Source organism: Salmo salar, chromosome ssa01 (assembly GCF_905237065.1).
Source record: "Salmo salar chromosome ssa01, Ssal_v3.1, whole genome shotgun sequence".
NCBI lineage: Eukaryota > Metazoa > Chordata > Actinopteri > Salmoniformes > Salmonidae > Salmo > Salmo salar.
Window position 1 is genome coordinate 85,363,490 of NC_059442.1, and position 15,904 is coordinate 85,379,393.

Here is a 15,904-nt window from a genome sequence, read left to right on the forward strand (position 1 = left end):
ACCGGATGCGTTCCAATTAACACCCTATTCCCTTTATAGTTGACTACTTTTGACCAGGACCCACAGAAAACCCATAGATCTCAGGTCAAAAGTAGTGCACTATATAGGAAATAGGGTACCATTTGGGACACAAGCAATGATGAATGACCCCCCTCAGCGGGAGGGAGTATGGAGAAGCGTGAGGGAGTGAGGTACCCACCAAGATGACCTTCTCGATGTCTTTGGACTGGCACCAGTGGAACATCCCTGTGGAGTCGTACTTCTTCACGTTCATGTCCATGTTCTCAATCTGTTCGTTTCCCGGCATGAGGAGAGGGTCATGCCTAATCAAACAAAAGAAGGAGGGAGGGAGGGAGGAGAGAGAAGAGGGAGGAGAGAAATGGAAGGATAAGAGATAGACCTGGAGGGAGGATTGGAAGCTTGTCGTCGTTGTGTCGTTTTAAAACGTAATGAACTGGCGCATGGTCGGCAGCCGCTGGTCAATATTTGAACATCAAGATGAAAGGCAATAAATTGTTGAGCATTATTTACATGCGGTCGTATAACCTGAAAGTTGGCGAGACATATTTGTCTGGTTTATATTTCAGCTCAGCAGATGGAGGTATAGTATATCATGCTTACAAGCTAGAGATAAAGAACATCTACATGTCAGAAAAGCATATTTCAGATCAGGGAACCTGACTGCTGCTTACAGTATGTACAGTGCCTTCAGAAAGTATTCACACGCCTTGACTTTTCCAAAATTTTGTTGTGTTACAACCTGAATTTAAAATATATTAAATTGAGATTTTGTGTCACTGGTCTACACACAATACACCATAATGTCAAAGGGGAATTATGTTTTTAATTAAAAATGGAAAGCTGAAATGTCTTGAGTCAATAAGTATTCAAACCATTTGTTATGGCAAACCTAAATAAGTTCAGGAGTAAACATTTGCTTAACAAGTCACATAATAAATTGCATGGACTCACTCTGTGTGGAATAATAATGTGTAACATGATTTTTGAATGACTACTTCATCTCTGTACTCAACACATACAATTATCTGTCGAGCAGTGCATTTCAAACACAGATTCAACTATAAAGAGCAGGGAGGTTTTCCAATGCACCTATTGGTAGATGGGTAAAAACAAAAAAAACAGACATTGAATATTATTTTGAGCATGGTGCAGTTATTAATTACACTTTGAATGGTGTATCAATACACCCAGTCACTACAAAGACACAGGCGTCTTTCCTAACTCAGTTGTCGGAGAGGAAGGAAACCACTCAGAGATTTCACCATGAGACCAATGGTGACTTTAAAACTTCTTAAGGCTAGGGGGCAGTATACGGAAGTTTGGATGAATGAGGTGCCTAAAGTAAACTGCCTGTTACTCAGGCCCAGATGCTAGGATATGCATATATTGGATAGTATTGCATAGAAAACACTCTAAAGTTTCCAAAACTGTTAAAATAATGTCTGTGAGTATAACATAACTGATATAGCAGGTGAAAAGCCGAGAAGAATCCATCCGGAATTTTTGTTGTTGTTGAGGTGACGCCATTTAAAATGCCTGTCTATGGGAAAATCAAAGGAATACCTCCCAGATTGCAGTTCCTAGGGCTTCCAGTAGATGTCAACAGTCTTTAGAAAGAATTTCAGGCTTGCTTTTTGAAAAATGAGCTAGAATTTGTAGTTTTTCTAGGTGGCTCCCATTTTGGCAGTAGTACTTCGGTAATTATCTCCGGTAATGAACATGCTATTCTCTGTCTTAAATTGTATTGTTTATTTACATATTAGGGTACCTGAGGATTGATTAGAAACATTGTTTGACTTGTTATGATGAAGTTTATTGGTAACTTTTGGGATTCATTTGTATGCATTTTGAACGAAGGAAACTGGTGGATTACTGAGTCAAGCGCGCCAGCTAAACTGACTTTTTTAGGATATAAAGAAGGACTTTATCGAACAAAAGGACCATTTGTTATGTAGCTGGGACCCTTGGGATTGCAAACTGAGGAAGATCTTCAAAGGTAAGTGATTTATCTTATCGCTATTTATGACTTTCGTGACGCCTCTGCTTGTTTGGAAAATGTTTGTAATGCTTTTGTATGCGGGGTGCTGTCCTCAGATAATCGCATGGTATGCTTTCGCCGTAAAGCCTTTTTGAAATCTGACAAAGCAGCTGGATTAACAAGAAGTTAAGCTTTTAAATGATGTAAGACACTTGTATTTTGAATTTCGCGCTCTGCAGTTTCACCAGATGTTGGCTAGGTGCGACGCTAGCATCCCACCTAGTCCAAAGAGGTTTTAAAACACTTGAATGGCTGTGATAAGAAAAAACTGGGGATGGATCAAAAACACACATCCTGTTTGCAAATAAGGCACCAAAGTAAAAAATGTGTCAAAGAAATTCACTTTCTGTCCTGAATACAAAGCGTTATGTTTGGGGCAAATACAACACATCACTGAGTACTATTCCACATATTTTCAAGCATGGTGGTGGCTGCATCATGTTATGGGTATGCTTGTCATCGGCAAGGACTAGGGAGTTTTTTGTTTAATAAAAATAAATGGAATAGAGCTAAGCACAGGAAAAATCCTAGAGGAAAACCTGGTTCAGTCTGCTTTCCAACAGACACTGGGAAACAAATTCGCCTTTCAGCAGGACTATCATTTAAAACACATGGCGTTGATTACCAGGACAACATTGAATGTTCTTGAGTGGCCTATTTATAGTTTTGACTTAAATCAGCTTGAAAATCCATGGCAAGACTTCGAAAATGGCTGTCTAGCAATGATCAAGAACCAACTTGACAGAGCTTGATTAATTTTTTTAAGAATAATGTGCAAATATTGTACAAACCAGGTGTGCAAATCTCTCAGAGCCTTACCCAGAAAGATTCACAGCTGTAATCGCCGTCAAAGGTGATTCTAACATGTATTGACTCAGGGGTGTGAATAGTTATGTTTGTGAGGGCACTCTATGTGTCATAAATGGCACCCTAGTCCCTATATACTGTAGTGCACTACTTTTGATCAGAGCACTATGGGCCTTGGTCAAAAGCAGTGCACTATATAGGGATAGGGTGCCTTTGGTTCGCACCCTCTTTCACTATTGTTAAGTGTCCTGCACTCAATATAGCACTTTACCTCCTTCGGGTTTTCACATAAGGCATCAGCAGGACTGCCCATAAAATTCCAGTTTCCATCCTCAAAACACACTCATCAATATGATATTAAAAACCTTTTAGGGGATCTGCAAACAAATCACTTTTACTCAAAGTCGAAGTCAAAGCTTTTTTTATTCTTATTTTTTTCAAGACTCTTTTTTCTGCTTATTCCTGTCAGAAGCGATCAGTGGAGACGCCAACAAACTGCAGGGTCATCAGAGTGAGTGACATCAATGGTGAGGAGGAAGAAGGAAGGAGATGGCAGCAATACACTGCTTCTGGATGCCTCACAAATTGCACCCTATTCCCTATATAGTGCACTACTACCTTTGACCAAGGCCCAAGAGGCTCTGGTCAAATGGGCCTTGGTCAAAAGTAGTGCAACACATAGGGAATAGGGTGCAATTTGGGACAAACACTCTGACTGGCATGAGCACGGACAACCAATTACGGCTTCCTTACAGCATACAGCTTCTGACGCTGCACTCCTCACGGTAAAAGCTTTAACAGACCACACTTTAAATATTTCAGCAATTTGCCCAATCATATTTGCTTTCCAAACTGAAGGCCATTAATGTTTTAGCATCTGAGCGGTGTGTGTGTCAGGGCCGAACAAACCAATTTCTAGTGAGTGCGGTTATGAGCATCTGAGCTTGATGGTATCCTACACTGACCACTAAACGTTCTCCAAAAAAGGGTACCTGCGGTTGTACTGTGCATGCATTGACGCTAAAACAGATATGATCTTTACATACCTTTTGAAAACAGTAGTAGTATTCAGGTTGTGGAGACAGGTTGGGGAGAAGGCCAATCGGTAGTATGAGGGTTAAAGCACATTTTATATGGGATTATTAATTGTGTTTTAGGATATAACGCCTTATCATCAAGTGCTACAGGCCTAGAAAAATAAGCATGCCTGTTACCATGTTAATCTTTGAAAATAAATACTACTTTTAGTTCCATACATTGTCCCTAGCTTTTGTTACAACATGGATTAGTCAAATACATTTGCCTGAAGATAATACCCTCTGAAATATACACATACTCTGTCTTCATCCTTTTAAATACTTTATATCTTTTATCAGTTAAAAGCACTGTATCTTTGATCTGTATGGACATTAGAAGAATGCCACCCTAAGTAAGGTTTTAAGTATGCATGATGGTGTCAACTGAAAGTACAATCCCTCAGGCTCCATCAGACAGGAGACCCAAAATGTCTGCCTGTGGGGGTTTAACCCAAGGCTATAGCCATAATGTCCTCTCTCTCAGGAAAGTAGTTGGATAACGCTGGCAAACGTCTAATTTAGAGCAGCAATCAGCAGTTGAAACAATAACAAAGCAAACTCCCGTCTCTGTTTTGGTAAAAAGCTGAGGGATGGGGCTAGAGAAATGTAACCACTCTAAAATCCATGGACAGAGCTATTGATGCAAGGACAGACCATCCATGATATCAAAATGATACTTTAAAAAAATGTTCTGAGGATATGTCGTGTTTATTTAAATGTACATTGTTTACAAACATTGGCGTAAAACAAGCTTATATTTTGGGTTCTGATGGAGTATGACAACTAAGCTCACGAGGCATTTATTTTATTATAATCTTCAAGAATCAGTGTATATCATTCATTTATAAGTTCAAAAATGGATGAAGCAACTGCAGATTTCACTTTAAAATGCTTTCTACTTCTCAAACTCAAATCTGTCAGGAGAACTCAATTCAAAACGACAATTCAAAAAGACCCAGATTTGTACGTGAAAGACACAAAGGTTGTGTTTAAACAGGGTTAGTGGAGGAAAAGTCTTGGTGTTTTAGTGTGGTGCACGACCCACACTTAAATATGTGAAGATACACTATACAGTACCAGTCAAAAGTTTGGACACACCCACTCATTCAAGGGTTTTTCTATTTATTTTTTTACTATTTTCTACATTGTAGAATAATAGTGAAGACAAACTATGAACTAATACTTATGGAATCATGTAGTAACCAAAAAAGTGTTCTTCAAAGTAGCCAGCCTTTGCCTCGATGACAGCTTTGCACATTCTTGACATTCTCTCAACCAGCTCCATGGGGTAGTCACCTAGAATGCATTTCACTTAACAGGTATGCCTTGTTAAAAGTTAATTTGTGGAATTTCTTTCCTTCTTAATGCATTTGAGCCAATCAGTTGTGTTGTGACAAGGTAGGGGTGGTATACAGAAGAAAGCCCTATTTGGTAAAAGACCAAGTCCATATTATGGCAAGAACAGCTCAAATAAGCAAAGAAAAATGACAGTCCATCATTACTTTAAGACATGAAAGTCAGTCAATCCGGAAAATTTCAAGAACTTCAAGTGCAGTCACAAAAACCATCAAGCGCTATGATGAAGCTGGATTTCATGAGGACCGCCACAGGAAAGGAAGACCCAGAGTTACCTCTGCTGCAGAGGATAAGTTCATTAGAATTACCAGCCTAGGGCCTCCCGAGTGGCGCAGTGGTCTAAGGCCACTAGAGATCCTGGTTCGAGTCCAGGCTCTGTCGAAGCCGGCCGCGACCGGGAGACCCAATTTTGTCCATTCGCGCACTAGCGACTCCTGTGGTGGGCCAGGTGCAGTGCATGCTGAGATGGTCACCAGGTGTATGGTGTTTCCTCTGACACACTGGCGCGGCTGGCTTCTGGGATAAGCGGGCATTGTGTCAAGAAGCAGTACGTCTTGGCTGGGTTGTGTTTCAGAGGATGCACAGCTCTCGACCTTCGCCTCACCAAAGTCCGTACAGGACTTTCAGTGATGGGACAGGACTGTAACTACCAATAGGATACCACGAAATTGGGGAGAAAAAGGGGTAAAAAATAAATATATAAAGAGTTATCAGCCTCAGAAATTGCAGCCCAAATGAATGCTTCACAGAGCTCAAGTAACAGACACATCTCAACAAAAACTGTTCAGAGGAGACTGCGTGAATCAGGCCTTCATGGTCGAACTGCAAAGAAGAAACAACTCATAAAGGACACCAATAAGAAGAAGAGACTTGCTTGGGCCAAGAAACACGAGCAATGGACATTAGACCGGTTGAAATCTGTCAAAATGTGAGATTTTTGGTTCCAACAGCCGTGTCTTTGTGAGACGCAGAGTAGGTGAATGGATTATCTCCACATGTGTGGTTCCCACCGTGAAGCATGGACGAGGAGGTGTGATGGTGTGGGGGTGCTTTGCTGGTGACAATATTTGTGATTTATTTATACTTCAAGGCACACTTAACCAGCATGGCAACCACAGGATTCTGCAGCGATACGCCATCCCATCTGGTTTGCGCTTAGTGGGATTATCATTTGTTTTTCAACAGGACAATGACCCAACACACCTCCAGGCTGTGTAAGGGCTATTTGACCAAGAAGGATAGTGATGAAGTGCTGCATCAAATAACCTGGCCTCCACAATCACCCGACCTCAGCCCAATTGAGATGGTTTGGGATGAGTTGGACCGCAGGATGAAGGAAAAGCAGCCAACAAGTGCTCAGCATATCTGGGAACTCCTTCAAGACTGAAAAGCATTCCAGGTGAAGGTAGTTGAGAGAATGCCAAGAGTGTGCAAAGCTATCAAGGCAAAGGGTGACTACTTTCAAGAATCAGAGTGGCGCAGTGGTCTAAGGCACTGCATCTCAGTGTAAGAGGTGTCACTACAGTCCCTGGTTCGAATCCGGGCTGTATCACATCCAGCCGTGATTGGGAGTCCCATAGGGCGGTGCACAATTGGCCCAGCATCGTACGGGTTTGGCCGGGGTAGGCCGTCATTGTAAATAAGAATTTGTTCTTAACTGACTTGCCTAGTTAAATTATTCCATATGTGTTATTTCATAGTTTTGATGTTTTCACTATTATTCTACAATGTAGAAAATAGTAAAAATAAAGAAAAACCCTTGAATAAGTAAGTGTGTCCAAACTTTTTACTGTATATACAAAAGTATGTGGACACCCCTTCAAATTAGTGGATTCGGCTATTTCAGCCACACCCTATGCTGACAGGTGTATAAAATCGAGCACACAGCCATGCAATCTCCATAGACAAACATTGGCAGTAGAATGGCCTTACTGAAGGGCTCAGTGACTTTCACCGTGGCACTGTCATAGCATGCCACCTTCCAACAAGTCAGTTTTTACATTTCTACCATGCTAGACCTGCCCCCGTCAACTGTAAGTGCTGTTATTGTGAAGTGGAAATGTCTAGGAGCAACAACGGCTCAGCCGCGAAGTGGTAGGCCACACAATAAATCTTACATTTACATTTTACATTTTAGTCATTTAGCAGACGCTCTTATCCAGAGCGACTTACAGTAGTGAATGCATACATTTCATACAATTTCATACATTTTTTTTTTTGCTTAACGCTACAGTATACAATAACATTATAGACGATTCTGTACTACTAACTTTGTGGCAATGCCCCCGTGCACAAAGCGTGGTCCATACAGAAATGGTTTGTTGAGATCAGTGAGGAAGAACTTCACTGGCCTTCAAAGATCCCTGACCTCAACCCCATCGAACACCTTTGGGATGAATTGGAACGCCGACTACGAGCCAGGCCTAATCGCCCAACATCAGTGTCCAACCCCACTAATGCTCTTGTGGCTGAGTGGAAGCAAGTCCCCGCAGCAAGGGTCCAACATGTAGCGGAAAGCATTCCTAGAAGAGTGGAGGCTGTTATAACAGCAAAGTGTATGCCTAGTTCTCACAATGGTTGATCATCAGAAACAACCACTTCTATTAGCAATTAGTTATCTCAATTTATTTTATCATTTATTCTCAGTAGTTGCCTGCATGTGGATATACCTCTATTTCAAAGTATAAACTATTAGCTCCTTCATATGTACTTTGCATATGTACATTTTGGCTGGGCTGATCTAACATTATCAATTTACCTTATACATTTTTTTTATTTTACCAGGCAGGTCAAGAACAAATTCTTATTGACAATGATGACCTGACATGTTGTGTTCTTAATAATCTGTAGGAAGTTGAAAGGAAGACCAGAACAGGTGCTAATAAGAGTGAAAGCATTTAGTGCTTTTACACCCAGCTAAATATTTCATTACGAGCTGGATGTTTCACCACTCACTCAGTGGAGGACTGTCACTTCAATCTCCACTCCCCACCATGACTGGTGATTGAGGCAGAGACTGTCTGCCAAGATAGCTATCTCTCACAGTCTCACAGACACACCGTGTGCATTCCAAATAGCACTCTATTCCCTATATATAGTGCGTTACTTTTGACCAGGACCCATGAGGCTCTGATCATTGGTAGTGCACTATATAGGGAATAAGGTGCCATTTGGGAAGCAAACACTGTCAACCATGACGGCCTGGCTGCCTGTCACTAGCCTACACCGCCACTCGCCTCAGCCGTGATGTACCCAACATGACATGTGTGTCACGGTGCAGACGGGTATAAGCAAATGCTTTGTGACTTTCCACAATTAGATGTGTCTCATGGCCCATCAAGAGGTATGGAAATGGTGTTAATTTCAGCGAGGAGGAAATCGTCAAGGAGGATAGTGGAAGAGGAGGTGAGGTGTGACTTGTTACTTCAGTGACATGTCACATTCTCTCTCTGCCATCATCAGGAGATGACTATATCACCATGACTGCGTCCCAAATGGCACCCTATTGGCACCCTATTCCCTACATAGTGTGTTACTTTTGACCAAAATGAAGGGCACTTTGTACTTAGGAAATAGGGTTCCAATTGAGACGCATCCTATATCTCCTAGTATCTCTACAGCTGATTGCTTTCATCAACACATACTGTAGGCTATGGGTTTAATTATTTACACTGTGTAGATTTAGCAGAGTTGAAATCTGTATGAATGCCATAGGTTTCAGATCCATCCGTGAACCAAGAACATTTTGGGGCGTTTCTTTTTTTACATTCTAATTAGTAATATTTCTCCTGCCTAGCTTGTAAGCCTATCACAGTGATGGATTAATTTAGATTCACTTTCAACATGAAAGATAATACATCAGTTGCGTATAAAATCAATGAATTCTAGAGCATAGGAGTTGACAGCTCAACTGAGAAGAAACTCTGCTAGAAGCTGGGCATTTTATTTGTGTCAAATTTCCTCTTCCAGCATTCCCTTTAGTAAGAGTAATGTAGCTACAGCAGCTCCTAGCTGTGGGTGAACACTCACTCTGTCCCGCTCCACTCCAGCAGGCAATGAAAGCAGGCGATGGCTTTGAAAATGCTCCCCCATCATACAAACTGACAAAGGCATGCTTTTCAAAAACCCACAGCCAATCTGTTGATCATTACTTATTTACAGAGGCCCCCAGGTCCTGTAGAAAACACATTTGATATAGTATACATAACCAGATGGTTTTTTTCTCCGCTTGTAGAAATAAAGTATCCCTGAGGCTAACCCAAACAATCCCCCCTTCTCCACAGCGCATACAGCCAGGCAGTCAGGCGATGCACCGTGTAGCTCTTAAGTAGTTCACATATGAAAGATCAGATCCACCTGTATATCCAGCAGTATTAACATGACTAACAGAGGAGGAGGATACGATAGGATAAACTTCAATGTCCCCGAGGGGGAAATTGGCTTAGACACACAGTACTGCTGTATACAAAATAAACACTGTACATTACACACTTTGGTGTGAGTCTGGTGAGTTAGCGTCCGTTTAGCTAAGGGCTATAACATGAAAAAGCCTTAGTCTGAGTAACATTACAGATCCCCAGGTCTTCAACTACCTTCCCAGGAGCCAGGGAAACCTCCTAAAGCGGTACTGTAAAGCTCTGACACCACTTCTAAGCAAATCAAAAGAGGGCAAATGCCTGCTAAGAAAAATGTCCAGTCAAACAGATCAAAGAAAACATGTGTAAATTATGTGACAAACAGGGGCACTCCTTAGTTTTCTGCACAAAGGTGATTTCCTCATGTAAGAGGGTGAACAACTGTTTGTGGGTAACTGTAAAGTGTAGTATTATTATAACTTTCTTGGAAGTACCTTCAATTCAACTTACTTTTACACAAGTATATAGAGTAGTAATATACAGTAGAATTCCATCATGTTTTATACAGAGAGGTTTGGAGTTGTTCCATACACTGCTGTGCAACTTCTCTCTGACCTGGTTCATCTATTACCTTTCCCCTTCAATGATAAGGATTCTTCTATTCCCTCTAATGGCCTAATGTGTTGAATAACAGTCCCTATCACCCGTCAAAATCAATAAACACTCATTTAATTCCATGGGACAAGATAAAAGCAAGGTAGCATTTGATTTTCAGTTTGGATGGTGATGGTGCACATCACTCGTGGCCTTATGAACCAAAAATAGAACTCAAAGGGATTGCTACAATAAAGGAGTAGCCCCAGGCGATAGAACCACAGGAGCCTCTCTGATTGGTTGGTGATGTCATTAGTGTCACTGCTGTTTAAAGACTCCAGTACATGTGGATGGGACTAGGATGGTGACAGTTGAGGCCTTAAAACTAGAGTATATCTCAAACAGATTATCATGGTCGGTCCGTCTGTCCCTCTCATTAAATAACTATTGAAGCTCTATGTGTCATTAACCGCTGATGAACTGACAGAGTAAAAATGCTTCGGCGTTAGAGAGTTCTCTGTCGCTTCTTTTTCTATGTCTCATTCCATGCAACACTTATCATCACACAGTTGTTAGGTTAAAGAAATAGAAAATAATATTACTGATATATAGTGCTCTCTTGAAGCTGTTGTCCTACCTCATCATTTTTGGTGAACCGTTGGGTGAGTTCCTTGTGTTTCCATTGCGTTGTTTCTTTTTAGGCGACAATGTCGAATGCTGCTCCTCTTCGACTGCAAGCACAGGCAAGAGTATGAGGAACAAAGGAATGCCTGAGTGAGAACACTTACAGTAAGTCCTACATTTACTGTATGTAAGTAACCAAGACAACACCAAGACAACACAATCAGTTCAAAAGTCAGAGAAGATCCCAAAGAGAGAGGTTAGAATAAGGAATGGGAGACCAGGAGGTGAGGAAAGGTTGAGGTGGGGTAAGGGCAAGACAGGAGGGCAGGAGGGCACATGGTATGCAAGTACAACCTGACATGTTTGACAAACAGTCCAAAATCCCCAAAATGCAACTCAACCAAAATGCAGGTGCACATTGTCCGTGTGTGTGAACATAATGATTCAACATGCTGTAGTGCCATCCCCATCATGCTGCTGATATAATGTATCACTGACTTACTGTAAAACTGACTTACTGTAAAACAGTAAGTGCTCATTTTAGCTCTTACTGTAGCTTTCATACTGTGAAACCTATGAACTTCAGCAATACGGATTGAATCGAGCCCCTAGTATCACTAAGAGTGTGTGACTGACTGTAACACATGCATTAACCCAGTATAGGCAAATATTATTTAAAATTCCATATGTCCTATTAGCGACTACTCATTATATTAGAAACACTTAGATGCTTCTACTGCCGGCTATGAAAATCACTCACAATGTTCGTTCATCTAATTAAGATAATAAAGCATAAATATCACGGAGATGACATCGGAAATATGGCCCCTTTGTTCTAATGTCTGAATGCATCTGAGGTGGCTGGTCTTTAGTTTCCTCTCATCTCGGGGCCTGACGACATTGACTGCGATGCCCTTGGCTCGTGTAATTAGGTTGGTCTGAGTGCCAGTATGATTTATCCACCGCTCAGCTTCCCCTTGGACATTGTCTTTTAACACTACGTGAAACTACATGCACTGACCCAGGCTCTTCTCTTTGCAGAAAAATAAATTACAAGTTTCACCCTCGAGTAGAAATGAATTTAGCTGATATCACATTTATACACAAAAAAAGAAAGAAGACAAAACAGCTCGTCTGTGCCAGTTGAGTGAAAATAAAATGGAAGAAAAACAGCAAGTTGACAGCTTCTAACTAAGACTGTTACTAAAATCCTCTCATTGCATGTTAGCGTTTCTATTCACTTATCTTTAACACTCAACTAGCCATGTTAGCAGCCATGTTGAGTTATAACGAGTTAGATATACAAAACCAGGATAATGTCCCAAATGGCACCCTATTCCCTATATAGTGCACTACTTTTGACCAGGGTCCATGGGTGCCGTTTGGGACACACTCAGACAAAACCAGGAGAAGCAGCTAAGTGGTTTTAAATTATGTTTCAGACTGTCAACACGACACAACGTGTTTCAACCTGACCTCCCTTTACAAAGGAATCTAGAATGTAACTCCTACATTCAAATGAATAACATCTCAAATATCATGGTCCTTTGAAGTTGGGCTACACGTCCAATTGCAACGCTGCTGGCATGTCTACCTACGACAGCATAATGGAAACAGGGACGAAGCATTGTAAGTAAGGGGCTTTCAGCAGAGTGGGATGCTGCTCACCCACCCACACACAGACACACATACACACTGCTGGAGATGGCTGGTCGTTTGTTCACATCTTCCTCAGTCAGTTTGTTCAATATTTAATAGCTCCCAGCTGACAGCTGCACACACTGGGTCATTAGTAAGGAATGCTACACATGCAACCACTCCACTCCACCCCAGCAGTACAGCAGCCTTCGCTTCAGTCACAAACACATGTGCTGTGACATTAGCTGTTGAGCAGGGCCTAGCTAGCCTAGCCACACCGTGCCGCACAGAGGCGAAACGCAAAGGGGGCTTGTAACCCCTCCACTCGAGCCTAGCAACAGCCTCACTCACAAACACATGCGTTATGATGCTAGCTAGTATTGTTGAGCCGGGCCTAGCAAGCCTAGCCACACCGTGCCGCAAGGAAGGGCAACACAAGGGGGCTTGCAATCTCTTCCTCAACCCCAGCCACGGTCTCAAACACATGTGTGTTGTTATCTAATAGTGGTGAGCAGGGGCCTAGTTACTGTAGCCTAGCTAGCCACACCATGCTGTGGTTCTATGTGAGAGGGCTTCTTACATGTACAGTGTCTCATATTGAGCAGGGTGGCATTACTGGAGTGGCTGAGCTGGTATCTGTATTTCACTGGCAGGCTGCGTGCCCTCTGGAGCCTGCTGGCCTCCTCTGCTGCCAGCCCCCCTGGTCCACCTGGTCCCCTCGCCACCTCGACCAGCTCTCTGGAACCCAGGAGGCTACGCCTCAGCACTGAGGGCCCCCTGGAAGGCTGCAGGCTTCCTTTACGGTTGTTGACTAGAGGAACTGACCCAGAGCCGGACCCAGAGCCAGGCAGTACTACTCCACTGTGGGGCGTTGCTACTTTATGGTGGGCCGCGTTGGCCGTGGAGTTGTGGTTCAATTTAATAGACTTGTTCTGATAGGTTGACCTTTTGATATGGGTGTTGTCTTTAACTGCCAAATAGAAAATAATGAAAATTAGCAAATAATAATAATCGCAGTTTATGAAATGTAGTCTGTCCTCAAATTAGTTACTATGGGGTTGAATTAAAATGACTTTATAATGGGTTGGATATCAGTGGATTTTTTTTTTTCATAGTCGTGTCATTCATTATTATTTTAAGTACGGGGTATGGCACAAGAATGCTAACAGTTAAATAATTAAGGAGCTCATTGTTATTAAACACCACTTAACCAGTAGACTCTTAAAATGAAATGTTAGATATGACATTTACTTTGATATTCATAATAAACATGAATGAATCAACAGCAGGGCTTTCAGGTGTTACTTGGATTGTTGAACTATAAGAACAACGGCATGACAACGGACATTTACAACCAGTGTCTAAAAAGGAAAAATAGCATAATGCTGAATGAGGATGAGCTAAATGTAGTTAATCACAATAAATCTAATAAATCAACTATTTTAATCCCTAATCAAAGCTGTTTATTTGTTTATTTACTTATCTAATTTCCTAGTGTTTAAAATAGACAAAAATTGTAAATATGACTCAAATCTAACAATACCATCAGGAGGAAGAAAGATATTTCCACCTCGCCCAAAGCTAGCTGGGAGCAGAAGCCAGTGAAGCCAGGGTGTAGAGATGATTATTTAACTGGTCAGCTGTCTAATACATTACCGTCCCAGCCCCAAACCTCCTGCATTCATCTGTCCCACATCAAATCCACACAGCTTTACAGCAGGGACAACACATTGTGGCAGATGTGCTGGCTATCTAGGACCAATGATGTTCAGTGCATTCTGAAAGTCTGAATACTTATGTAAGTATGGTATCTGTTTTTTATTTGTAATAAATTTGATAACATTTGTAAAAACCTGTTTTTGCTTTGGAATTATGGGGTATTGTGTTTAGATTGATGAGGATGTTAAATACATTTTAGGATAAGGATGTAACGTAACAAAATATGGAAAACGTGAAGGGGTCGGAATACTTTCCGAATGCACTGTAAAATATTTGCCCTGGATTGCTGATTCTATGTATTGGCCATTGAGAGGCTTTGAAGACACCAGTCGGTATTCACACTACCCAGTAGGAGCAGTCCTCCAGAGGACATTAATAATGTAATTCTACAGTATTTTAATTAAATGTTTCAAGGATTTACATGTATTTAAATATTTGTGTTGTTGTAGTGGGGACAGTAATATTAGTCACCTCAAAATTATACTTTAAGGAAAAGGTTTTTATATTTTTGAATTTTTGTTGTTTAGCTCACATAACATAATTGAAAGTATGCATTAAGCTGTCTGTAATAGAATGCACATATATTCAAAAATTAATATAGTCATTAATAACTTCTATAGCTTACAAAATAACATTTCTATAGCTTCCTAAAAATGTTTAACAATGGTGGGGGACTGCTATGATGGAGGCACAGTGGTTTCAACACAGCGCCCCTATCAGTCATCTAGTGAATGTATAAATCATTGTCTAGGGCCCTCAACTCTGTAGATGGTCTATAGTAATATTTTCTCACTGCACTATACCCCTCCTAAATAATGTAGAAGATTATGTGTTCTCATTGTCAACCCCCCCCAAATGAAAACAATTGATCCAATAGCTATTTCCAAGTTCTCTTGAAATTCTCCAGACATAAGTGTTATCTGAGAACTAGAGTGCTATACTCTACAGTCCAGTGAACTCCAGAGATACCTTAGAGCCGTAGCACCATCTACTGCTCAAATTACAACTAATACTTAATGAAACATATAGTATTGGAATATAAAACTGAAAAACAGGTATCGGTCTGTATTTTCCAACCCAAAATATTTTTAAATCAATAAATAAAGTGATACAATAAAATGTCATCATGAGAGTTATACAGTTAATTTGCCTCATGTACCATGTTAGGCTTACTGTACAGCCATGTTTTTATCACAGGGCAACATCAGACAGACACTAGCCCCCTTCCCAAAGATACACAACCCAGTCCAGAGGGACATAATACATAGTCGCTTTATCAACGTCAGTGTTTGAGGATGTGGGATTACTGAGCAGTGAAACGCAGGAGTGACTGACAAGCAGGGTTGAGGTAAATTAATTTTTGTATTTGTTTTAATCTTTATTTGACTAGTAGTTAAAAATACATTTTTATTTATATTTAATGCACTCAATCTAGGAAGTAAACTGGAATTCCAATTCCAATTTTTCTCCCATTAGAAAAATAACCATTAAGGAAAACTGGAATTGGAATTTAAGTGTACTTCCTGAATTAATGAAATTAATTGAAATGGAATTGACCCCAACCCTACTGACGAGCAAACAGGAAAATATGAGGTAGACACAGTCAGAAGGATGGAGGCAGGGAATGGACAGGGGACTGGGAGGAGGGGGGTTAATGACTTAAGAAACAAATAAAA

The 15,904-nt window shown here is 41.0% G+C and overlaps 1 protein-coding gene across 9 annotated transcripts in view; it reads right to left on the reverse strand.

Annotated features, from left to right (window-relative positions):
- Positions 1 to 15,904, reverse strand: part of LOC106611671 (calcium-activated potassium channel subunit alpha-1) — a 231,384-nt gene that overhangs the window by 20,612 nt on the left and 194,868 nt on the right. For all 9 annotated transcript variants that reach the window (XM_014212234.2, XM_014212216.2, XM_014212208.2 and 6 more), the window contains 2 exons: positions 10,885 to 10,978; positions 200 to 323 (listed from right to left, as the gene is read on the reverse strand). In XM_014212234.2, coding sequence (XP_014067709.1) covers positions 200 to 323; positions 10,885 to 10,978 — 218 coding nt within the window. The remainder of the gene's footprint in view (positions 1 to 199; positions 324 to 10,884; positions 10,979 to 15,904) is intronic.